General features: G+C 42.3%; 1 protein-coding gene across 2 annotated transcripts in view; it reads left to right on the top strand.

The window, feature by feature from the left end:
• Nucleotides 1-12159, top strand: part of COQ8A (coenzyme Q8A) — a 42761-nt gene that overhangs the window by 12807 nt on the left and 17795 nt on the right. For both annotated transcript variants that reach the window (XM_021537004.3, XM_077781917.1), the window contains 3 exons: nucleotides 950-1357; nucleotides 2299-2365; nucleotides 10202-10276. In XM_021537004.3, the coding sequence (XP_021392679.1) occupies nucleotides 950-1357; nucleotides 2299-2365; nucleotides 10202-10276 (550 nt within the window). The remainder of the gene's footprint in view (nucleotides 1-949; nucleotides 1358-2298; nucleotides 2366-10201; nucleotides 10277-12159) is intronic.

Raw genomic sequence — 12159 nt, forward strand, 5'->3', positions numbered from 1 at the left:
AGACCATGTTCTGTTTTTTTCTCTAAGGAGGGAAATGTAATTAGTGTTTAGGAAAGAGCCTGAAATATGCTGCCTGCTTGCCTGACCACAGCGGGATCTAAAATCCTGTTGATAGTCTGTAATAGTCACCAGTTATTTTATGGTATTGCCACTGCTGAGATAGGTAACTAGACTATGTCAAGGAATAAGTGAACTAGAGAAAATGTTCTGCTGTCAATTTTTATTTATGTATTTATTTTTGACTGAAAAGTGTTAAGAAATATCTGGACTTTGTGGGGCAGGTTTTGCAAGGTTAGGACAGAAAAGAGTGTCAGGAGAATCTTGCCTGCAGTGTTGCTGTGCCTGATGCTGTTATCCTTGCTCCAGGCACAGAATTTTATTTATTTTGGGATGACAACACATAGTTTGGTGGTTGAATAATGGAATGTGTTTTGCAGTTGGTAGTGTTATGACTGTGACAGGCTGAGCTTACTCTGCCTGTAAGTAGGTATCTGGTATTGCTTCAGGTGGCTTTGGGCTTGGAAGTGCTCATGCTGTGTGACTGAAAACAGGATGGGATGAGGGGAAACAGTGTTACTCTTATGTAGTATTGCAGCTCCAATCACCTGTTTTTTCTGAGCAGTGCATTGCTTCTAGTGAACTCCATATTTAGTGACCTTTTCTGGCAGTGTGTGTAAAAACAAAGTATCTCCGGTTATGGATATTTGAGAAACTGTTAAAGAATGTGTCCCATCAGTGGAGTTAAAAGGTTGTTAGGGATTCCAGGCATCTTCAGTGTGTCTTCCTTTCTTTCTTGTCTCTTACTGTGAATGTCTGCAGAATCTCTGTTTCTACAATTCTTTACTGTGGAGACATGACACCCAGCTGCATGCTCTTCTCTGAGGACTATGGGTGGGTAGGGAGCAACGTTTAAGATATTTGCTTAAAGTATTTCAATTACTGTTTGCAGGAACTAGGCAAGCAGCAGAACTTTACTGTCTTGGGTGAGGATTTTGGGAAAGACTATGACTTCTCAGCCCGAGAGCCATCAGATGTTCCAACGGACTTCTCCACTGCCCCTGGCAAACCTCAGGAACACAGCGCTGAAGGCCCTGCTTATTCCTACACAACAAATGGACCTTTTAGAAATATTGATGAGACTGGAGATTCTGGCATGGGTCAGAAGCCTTTCCCTCCCAAAATGGATGCAAGGTTATTTGGAGGCTTTAGGGACTCTGGAAATCCTTTTGCTACTGCCTTTGGACAAAATAGAGCTTTTCACCAAGACCATTCCTCTGTTGGTGGATTAACAGCTGAAGATATTGATAAAGCCAGACAGGCCAAAACAGGTTCAGGGCAGAAACCCTACAAACAGATGGTATGTTGTTTTAATTAAGGATTCTCTGTACTGTGGTGTCTGCACTAGATTGCCCTTACTCACCTTCTCCTATGTTTCTCTCATTTCTTCCTCTTCCTCTATTCCCATTTTTGGAGGCAAAAGAGGGAAGTGTCGTGCTCATTAGCTCTGTGATATTTGTTCCCTCAATAGCTTTTCAGTTTCTCTTTTCACACTTGCTCCCTCTATGTCACATAATCTGATGTGAGAGGATGTTTAAAAAGTGTACATAGGCTTAGAATTGGACCTAAGCTAATCACAGTGGAGAATGTGGCTTCCTGTGTGGCATCTTGCAGTTGTAGAGGTGGAGGTAATGCTGCTCTGAACATAAGTAGATTGGAGACTAGCATAGCTCATAATTGTCACTTTAGTGCTTGTGTGAGTGCAAACCCACAGTGCAGATACTTGTCACCTTGTGCTCCTTCCCCACATCCAGTATCAGATGCCACCATGGGCTCACACACTCAGGATATTGGATGAAACTGTATACTTAGCTGCTCTTGCTGATGTGCCTGGAGGAACTGTCTACAGTCCTGTGAATCTGATGACCCTCTATGAGTTCTAATTCCATGTGTGGAAGGGAGTTTGAGTTAGCATTGTGTGGCTTCTCCAAGTTCAAAATACAAGGGCTGCTGAGTTGAAAGTGAAAATGGGGTTTCCAAACATGGTTATCAGATCTTCTGTCTTTCCCACCCTCTTGCCCTCTCCTCTGCTCAGTGAATATTTCAGTTCATGATGTGCCCATTCCGCTCTGTATTCCCTTGAAAATCTCCCACTAGATACAAGGCTTGGGTTCAAGGAAAGCTTTCTGCAGCATGGAGTTGTTCAAGTGCTCTGGCTTGTGCTTTCCAGGTATCTGACCATGTGCCCAGTTAATTTGTGGATTTCTTGTTTTGTTTTTTCCCTCTCTCTCTCCACTGCAGCTCAGTGAGCGGGCCCGGGAGAGGAAGGTTCCAGTCACCAGGATCGGCCGACTCGCCAACTTCGGAGGTCAGTTTGCACTCCCAGTTTGCCATGGCACTTGCACCTGCTGGTAATGGCTGGCTGTGACAGGGATCCTGCTCTGCACCACTGCCTGGTTCCATCTGCCAGTTCAGCTTGCTAATAGGGAAGTGCTTTCCCACAAACAGCTTGGTTAGCTCAGAGCTCGATTTGGGCTTTTTCATTGCTCTTAACAGTTTGGCGCAGACGATTTGGGGGTGCACAGTAGAGCTGCACATTGTCATGGTGACAGATACCATGTGGGCTGTGCTGTTTTCATGAGAGACTGAGGTGCAGGTTGTTCCCCAGCCTGTACAAATACCCCAGTCTTGCACATGTGATTGCACTTTGAGGAAACTCTCCCAGTCCTTACAGTTTGCAGTTACTGTCAAGCAGAGACAGCTGGAGCAGCTGTTATTTTAAGTAATCTTTCCTCAGCTTTATCCTTGCTACTTCTCTGAACAATGTTTACATATATTTCCTCCTGGTATTCTTTTTTGAGCATGGGGAGATGATAATAGTCAAGGTTTGATTTACTTTGCCATTGTTTGTAGACCATTTTCTCCCAGGAAGGATGTAAATTCTGAGTTTGTAAGATCAAGCTAGCTGAAATACAAATGAATTTTACATACAGAATGGGACTTACTACATCAAAAAGCAGCTTGTTGTCTTAAGTAATATTGACAGATGATGCTTATTTAATGTCTTGCATCCAAAATCATCAAAGGGCTTAACATGTTCCTAAGGAATAAGGTATCATATATTGCAGGTGGAGAGATGAACACAGCCAGTGCTACTTAGGTAATTCTCCTCCTTGGATGAGGAGTCTGTCTGTTCCTGTGGGTGTTTTTTTTTTGTGACTGTACTGTTTTGGGATGATAGTGGCCTATATAGGTTGTGAACAGTCTCTTGTGGCTCTTGTGATTCTCTTCCGCAAAATTTGATAGAGAAGCACATGTACAAAGTGGTCATCCTTGTGTTACAGATCCCTGAAGAAAAAAAAGCAACCTGTCAAGTGTAATTCAAAATAACTGTTTTATAGAAAAACAATTATTCTTTCTCTGTGTGTCCTTTTGTCAGATTAATAGGCACACTAGGAGGAGCTGGGGTAGGGGCTGATCCTGTGCAGTGCAGGAATAAACAGCAGGTGAATTTTGTGATAAGTTTTTCATGTTTGTCAGATCTCTTTAACCCTGTAGTCTGTTGCAGGCACTCTGGCTTCACAGCATGCTTATTATTCCTTAAGGGGAAGCAGGGTTCATGATCTGCTTTTTGGAGTAACAAGACATTACTCTAAACCTCACTTGACTATGTTCTTAAGCTCTAGCAGCACACAGGTCTCCATTCTAACCTAGCCTTGAATGTTATGGGAAGTATCACAGCACTTTTAGCTGTCATCTTCTGAGTTCATCTGTTGCTGCTTGCTGACAACTGGTAGATGTGAAGTGGCAGATGACCAAATTTTCTGTGAACTTTGGGTTCCAGTGCTGTTGCTTTATGTTCCAGTTTTTGGCACCCAAGGCTGTTGTGTGAGGGAAGGCTAACTCATGCTTCTAGGGGAAGTATAACCTGTCTTCTTCTAACCTCAAGGTAAAAACCAAAACAAATATCCCCATCAGACCAAAACCACTAAGGGAGAGTAGGAAAGAGAGATTGTTTATAAGCAGCATCTCCAGACATAATTTGTGTGTCATTTATTTTTTTTGGTCTTGCTACTCTCCTCCAGTTGTCTGCTTTATATGATTAAAATGGCTGCCAAGAGAGAGTGCTTGCTTTTAGAGGGCTTCTGGGGGAAAATTCTTTTGCAGAAATTGTTCATATTCTCTGGTTTCTGCAATCTCATGTTAGCATTCATTGCTTATCTTTCTCTCTGAATTTTAATGTGCAACAGCAAAGAGAAACAGTACTGTCAGTACAATGGTTTAGCAAACAACAGATGTGATTTATAGGTAGTTTATTTCAGTTTAAGATATCCCTTGGTAATATTTTGGGACTTTTTACAAGGACAAGTAAGGCATAATGGCTTTGAACTGACAGAGGGCAGGCTTAAATTAGTTGTTAGGAATAAATCCTTTATTCAGAGGGTGGTGAGGCACTGGCACAGCCTGCCCAGAGAAATTGGGAGTGTCCCATTTCTGGAAGTATTGAAGGCTAGGTTGGATTGGGGGGGATAAAGAAATATTGCAGGAAATATCACTGTTAACCTGTGGAATATTAGTGAACCAGCTATGTCCTTGCTTCCTAGGACATTCAAATTATTAGACTCAAACAAGGAATGGCAGAGGTGGGGGATGATTATTTCCTGCTCTACTGCCTGGATGTTTACATTGCCTTAAAAATAACTAAGGGCAGGAAGCTGTTCCATATCTGCAAGAGAATGCAGCTTAAAACAAGTAAATTTTTGTGAAAGAATTTTCTTGTGTGCTTTGGGATGCCATCTTCATTTGAGGACCCCAAGAAATCATTCTGGGAAATAAAGTGGTTGAGGTGGATTCTTCTCCTATATTCTCCACACCAATCAAACGATCATTTGATTTATTTAACACTTTTTTTTTTTAAATAAAACCCACTTCCCCTCTTTATTTCCATGTTACAACAGTATTATTTTAATGTTGGATAAGGTGGAGTGATGTTGAGTAGGTCAAAAACAGAGTTAATTTAACTATTCAGATAGCTGAATTCCCATGCTACTGGCATAATCCCATTCCTCCTCCTGTCTTTGCATGTTTTCTCTCAAAAAAAGAAAAACATGTTACAGGGACTGTTCAGCTGTGTCTCAGCCAGTATTTCAGGACACTCTGGTGGGTGATGGACAAATTAGCAACAGGAGGCAAAAATACTTGGACTGCTGAGTTTGCCTGGCTTCTCAGCTCTTCTGTGGACAAAGAAAATTTTACTGGAAAGACTTAAGATCGTGTTGTCCAACACTTGTGTGTAATACTGAGCTAATATTGCTCTGTGATCAGCACAAGATCCTCTCCTGAACTTCTCAGTCCTTTACATGTATTTTTGTATGCTGCTTGCAGTGCCTGGAGTGACTGCTGGTAGGTGTATTTATAGTACTAAATAGCATCCTTGATTTTTATTTATTTTTTCTTCCCAGGATTCTAATTGATGAAACAGACTTTCTGCAGTGTTTTTTTTTTGTTTGGTTTATTTTGGTTTTTTTTTTTTTTTTTTGTTCCATGCTTGTTTTGTAGCCTGATGGGTCATCAGTTCCACCTACTCAGTTCTTGTTTTTTTTATTTCCATTCTGCCTTCCTTGCCTTATTTGACTTTTCTAAGCTGCTCCAGTCTCCCTTAATCATATTCCTGGTTTCTAAGTTTATTATTTTAATTATATAATAAGATTCTTTTGCACTAAAGACATTTCAGGAAGCTTGTGAATTCTAGATTTAATGTGATTTTAACAATTTTGAAAACAAAAAGCAAAAACCTACTCTGAGGTATGTTAGTAAAGTATATCCAGGCCTGAGAGCTGCTGGATTCAGATATGCATGTGAGTGGGAGTGGGTGTATTGGGTTTGCTTGTCAAGGGTTTGGCTGCAGGGTGGCTTCAGTGAGAAGCTGCCAGAAGCTTCCCCCCTGTCCGACTCCAAGATTGCTTCAAGCCAAGGCCATCAGCAATGGTGGCAGCACCTCTGGGAAAAGAGTTAAGAAGGGGGAAAAAATCGAGAATAAATTGCAGCTGGAGAGAGGAGTGAGAGAAACAGCCCTGGAGACACCAAGGTCAGGGAAGAAGGAGGTGGGGAAGGTGCTGGAGCTGAGATTCTCTGGCAGCCTGTGGTGAAGGCCCTGGTGAGGCAGCTGTGCCCCTGCAGCCCATGGAGGGCCACAATGGAGCAGTCCCACCTGCAGCCCATGGAGGAGCCCCCAGTGGAAGAGATGGATGCTTGAAGAAAACTGTGTGAAGCGCCCACTGGAACAAGGTTGCTGGCAGGACCTGTGACCCTGCTGGAGCAGCCTGTTCCTGAAGGATTGCACCCTGTGGAAGGGGCTTGTGCTGGGGCAGTCTGGGAAGAACTGCAGCCCATGGAAAGGACTCACACTGGAGAAGTTTGTGGAGAACAGTCTCCTGTGGGAGCAACTCTACACTTGAGCAGGGGCAGAGTGTGAGGAGTCCTCTCCCTGAGGAGGAAGGAGCAGCAGAAACAATGTGTGGTGGAATGACTGTAACCAGCATCCCCTTCCCACTGTATTGCTGGGGAAAGGAAGGAGGTAGAGAATTCAGGAATAAAATTAAACTCGGGGAGAAAGGAGGAATAGGAGAAATGTATTTTATGATTTAGTATTAATTTCTCACTATCCTACTCTGATTTGATTGGTAATAAGTTGAGCTAATTTCCCCAGGTCAAGTCTATTTTGCCTGTGATGGTGATTGCTGAGTGATCTCCCTGTCCTTATCTTGTCCCACGAGCCTTTCATTTATTTTTCAATGCTCTGTCCAGCTGTGGAGCTTTCAGTGTGTGCTGTGTGGTGATTGTGGTATTTTATGTGACCAAAACCAGGACACAGGCTGCTCCAGGGGAAGGTCTTGCTGCCACCACAGGGGTGGGAGCTTGGCAGGCTGAGCAGAGTGGTAACAGCCCATTCAGCTCCTGTTTGTTTTGTTGTCTCAGTTGCTGAGCAAGAGGTTTTGCCCTGAACAAAACTGGTTCCAGATCATCCTTTGATAGGCATGGTTTGAAGTGTACCAGATGCTGCAGATGCCTGGAAAACATTCTAAGAGCCACTCTGCTGGTATAGAACCAAGTGGCATTTTCCAGGCCTGAAATAATCTGCATGGAGTGCAAAATGCAGGACAATGACTTTATAGAGGTACTTAAGGATATTTTTTCAAGGTGCTGAACAATGGCTGTTGAGCAATGCTGAGAACTGTCCCATCACAATTAATACTGGAGGAAATACACATCTTGCAAACAAGGGAAGGACATCAGGAGTGTCCTGTGCAAGTACATTAGTAGCTCAGAGGAGGAGAGTGCTTTTGTAGTACTGCAGGTTCTTTGGAGGGGTGACTTGTTGCTGGTGACAGGTGAACAGCAGCAGCTAAGCCCCATATAGCTGCTTCTCCCACTGCAAGAAGGAATAGGAAAGAGCAAAAACTTGGAGAAAACTTGGGAGCTGAGATAAAGACATTTTAAGAGGGGGGTAAAGAAAGCTTCACATTCAAACAAAGCAGCAAGAGGAGTTCATTCATGACTCCCTACTGGCAGGCAGATGTCCAGGTACTTCCTGGGAAGCAGGACCTCAGCATCTGTAGTGATTACTTGGAAAGGCAAGCACTTTGACCCCAAACATCCACCCTTACATCCTCATTTTCTGCAACCTTGATTGCTGAGCAGCAGCAAACTCTGTGATTATAGTTTAAAGATGCTTGAAGCCTTTGTTTAAACTTCAGATCTTTAAAGCTTAGCAGCTGTTTAACCATGCACTTGGTTTTGCCCAACTTTATATAAAACTGTTGTTTGATTGGTGATTTGGGTTCATTTTTTTGGAAATTGGACAGAGTGAACAGTGAGGAAATTTTAAGAGTGCCTATTGAAAAAGCAGCTCTTTTTCTAGAGCAGTATTATTACTGATGCTTAGCTGTGTACATCCATGAAAGGGAAGGTGCAAGACACGTTCATTTGTAGTCTGATCTTGCCCGCACTGATGTAAACCCAAGCTGCTTTTAAACAAGCTGTAACCTCTCCAGCTTTATTCTGCAAGACAGAGTAGAATCTGGTTCCTAGACTTTCATTTACCTTTGAAGTGGTTTGTGTCTTAATGATGAAGAGATTAGAAACTTCTGATATGTTTTATTTTATGTTCAGGCAGTAAATCCAGTAATTCTTAATTTTAGACATTGATCATAGAACTTTTAGAAGAAGATGTGTTGTTTTTAATTTGAAACCAACTGCTGCCAGTCAGTTCAGTCTAGCTCTGATAATGACCAAGCTGATTTATGGTGGGGGGAGCAATGTTTTGGAGGTGGTAAAAGTGGGATCAATGCCAACAGAAATGTTCTGTGAGTGGTATTTAGTCTAGAAAATCACATCTTATTGATGAGATAGAAGTACCAAGAGTCAAACAGGAAGCCAATAAATACCTAAGTTACTGTCTTGAATGTGAGATCTGACTGGAAATCATCATGTATCAGCATTTTGGTAGGTGTTTATGCTGTGTTTGAAAAGCCTTTTTGCTTTTTCTTCTGTGAAGCCCAGGGGTATCTTTCTCGCTTTGTTTAGCTAATAAAATCTCTGGATTTCTAGTGCAAAGCACTTGCTCATTGGTGATGCATGGTTTGGCACAATTGAAAAGTCCACACAAGTTAGTTACTAACATCAGACTTCCTTCAGTGCTGCAACTCCACAGAAAAACTTGCAGAAAATATTGAAAAATTAAAAATACCCAAACCTCAAACAAAAACCATCCCACAAAAACCCCCACACCAAACTAACAAACCCAAACCCCAACGTCCTTGTAATGTCACTTATGCCTCTTGTGCTTCACCTTATGCAGGATTCTCTGGTACCAGTGCATGTAGTCCATAAGATTAAAAGTAGAGATGTTTGTGAAGCAGACAAATTATACAAGCCTGAAATTGTACTGGGAGAGAGGGGGGTTGAAACTGTACTGAGGGAGAGATGGGAGAGAGGAAAAACTCCAGTTCCAGGATGAGGGTCACCTTGTTTGTGGCCAGGCTTTCTCACTTGAGTCCATTAAACTTGTGCGTGTGGTTCTTCCTATGCCATGTGCTGGAGAGCTCTTCTTCCTTCATTATGCTGACTTTGCTCCCTGGTTGTTTTACCTGGGAAGTTTTCCAGTAGTGCTGTGAAGAGGGCTTGGGGTGCTTGGAAAGCAGGTGCCCCCAGTACTGTCAGCACTGTGGGAGTTGAGCACAGCGGGATGCACCACTGCTGAGGAGACATGGAGCAGCACCAGCGGTTTGGATTGCCCATGCCATTTATTGTCCAGAAAAAGAAATATTTTGCTATTGGGAAGACAGTGGGACCTTTGATTGTATGGACTGCTGCATGATTAGATCTGTGCCTCATTTAATCTTCATTGCCTTTGCTCTGGTTAGTGGAGGCAGATAATGCTGCTTTTGTAGTCCTGGCTTAACCTGTGGCTGTGAAACCAGCCTGGAATTCCCTGCTTGCCAGGGTCATAGGGCATGTGGAGTGCTGGTGTTTTGTCTCCTGGTCTTACTGCTGTAAGGGACTACTCCCCAGCCCAGCTCCTTGGACTGCAGGTTGCAACACTGCTGGTCTAAGGTGAGCCTCGGGGAAAAATATGTTTCTGTTCATCACAGTAAATGAGCTCATGGAAGGAAGAGGCAGCTAATGAGCACAATTAAACCTAATGCTTAGACAGCAGGGTTGCACAAGTTTACACTCCATTGGCAGTGGCTTCATGCTAAGTAGGGTTTTTCCTCCTGCTAATGTGGCATGGTGGGGAGTGAGAGGGATTCTGTTCCTTCTTGAGAACTGTACTTTGAGAACCATGTTTGTGAGTTTTGGCTTCTTTTTCTTTCCTTTTTTTAAACTCCATGATTTGAGTCTACAGCAGAACATCAGCCAGAGCACAAAGCTCTGAGTAACACTTGTGACATGCTTTATAAAAGCCAGATGTCCCAGACTGGCCTAGCCTATGATTTCTGGCTGGCATACTGGGCTGAAGAAGTACAGGAGAAAACTCTTCAGTGTCTGGTGAAGATGACTCCATCACAAAAGCCGGGATGTTCTAATAGAGCTGTTGTGTGTTTGAATGTGTGGCATAAAGTTAATTACTAAAAATGCCTCTGTATGTGGCTTGGAAAGTTTTTTTCATCCTGACTTGAGTCTTTTTCTTCTTATTTTAAAGGACTAGCTGTTGGTCTTGGCATTGGGGCGCTGGCAGAAGTGGCAAAGAAGAGCCTTAGATCTGAGGAACGCGATGGTAAGCCATTTCAATGTCCTTCTATTTCCTTTTTTTCCTCCTCTTTATCCCTAGACACAGTTTACCTGCATTTGCAAAATTTGTATTCTTTTGAAGGCTGGGTAGTGAGACAGAATAATGGGGGATATGGGTAGTTCTTTTATTTTCAATATTATTCTTTATCTCTTAGCTCTTCTCCTATCTCAGTACACCACAGCCTCACTACATAGACAGAGGTCAGAGGAATATTCCAGAGAATGTGTTTGTGCCAGCACAATTTGTACAGCTTTACTTTTCCATAGCCAACCCTGAGGTTGAATACTATCCCTGTGCCCATTCTTGGATTGTCTTGATTTAACAATTCTTTTTAAACAGTGAAACAATGCATTTCTATCAGTACAGAAACTTTAGATGAGCCTGTGTGTCTGAAAATTTTGTTAGTGGTTGTAGTCTGTTTGAAATTAAAGGATGCTCTCCCTAGGAGGAACTTGGAGGATGGCTGCTCTCTTGTAAGAGAGACAAAGCACTTTATGCTCCTTTATTTTGCTTCTAAAGGATTCTCATAACATGCAAAAGGCTGTGCTGTGCAAATTGACCTGATCCTCTGTCTTTTCCAGCTTATTTGAAGTTGGAGGTAAAATGTTCTGAAGTTGTACCTGATGATATTGTGGTGGCTTTCTTCTAAGCATTGTGTTGGTAAAATGTTGTGGGGGGTGTGTGGTGAATGGTTTAGGGCATAGAAAATCCAGGTGTTCTTCTCCAGAACATGAGATTACTCTAAAGTTTGTGGTTCCATTCACTTGTTTTTTATCCAGAAAAAGCTTTGGTGGGATACTGCAAAATGTCAAAGTCTGTTACAGTTGCTGCAGGCTGTTTGGCCTTCAGCTGGTTCTCTGGTTTGGTTGTGTATTTAGGTTGGTTCCAGTGACTGGAGGGAGCTGATGAAAGGTTGAAATACTTGTAGCTAGAAGTAAAAATGAAGTCAAATTGTTCCTGGTTCAGAAGCATTACTTTTAAATAATGACAATTGCTTGTAATTCTACTCTAATTCAGTTTCTGTCTTCACCCTGGTCATCTTTGGGAGGGAAGAAGGATGGAAACTCAACCTCTGTTTCATGAGGTACTGGAGTGACTGAAAAATGAAGACATTTGGAGGGGGGAACAACACTGAAAAAATAAAGCAACTGAACAAAAAAATCCCAACCAAAATAAAACAACACTCCAGGATATGAAATACATTCCCATTAGTGGGAGGCAGAGGTGGATGACCCAGCACTCTGCTTGCATTTGGAAAACCAAAATGCAGATATTAACAGCAAGGCAATACAGAGCAGCCCAGCAGAGAAAAAGGCTCTTTGGCAAAGAGTTCTTGTTTCCCTTTAAGACCTGAGGTGTTTGAGGATGGCTAGATTTCTTTGCTCTGATTTAAAAACATGCAGTCAAGCAAACACAGTTCATTCTGTAGAGAATCCTTGAAGGCTTTTTTCTTTCAGCACTTGGGATGTTTGACAGGTTGTTGATACCTGTTGGAAGCTGATGATTTGTGTTGCTTTTAACAGAGGCAGAATTGCACAACTGTTGGTATTTCTCTGCTTGCCAGAGTATTTTCTAATTGGGCACATCCCAAGTGAAAACATGAGCTTGCAGAGCTATGAAGTTTGAGGGAATAACATGAGCTTTGTTCCTCTCTCTTACAGCATGAGAAGGATTACCTTTTTTTTTTTAATTTAGAGGGCAGAAGACACTTTCTCCTTGCAATAAAGCAATTGCACCTCTAAACTTTTATCTTCTTGATGGGGGAAACATCTTGAATCTTGCTTCAGGAAGAGTGAACAAACTTGGTTAAGAAATAATGCAATAAGAACTGCCAACTTCAGTGCTAGGCAAGGAATTAGAAAATGACC

Source organism: Lonchura striata, chromosome 3, assembly GCF_046129695.1.
Source record: "Lonchura striata isolate bLonStr1 chromosome 3, bLonStr1.mat, whole genome shotgun sequence".
Lineage (NCBI taxonomy): Eukaryota > Metazoa > Chordata > Aves > Passeriformes > Estrildidae > Lonchura > Lonchura striata.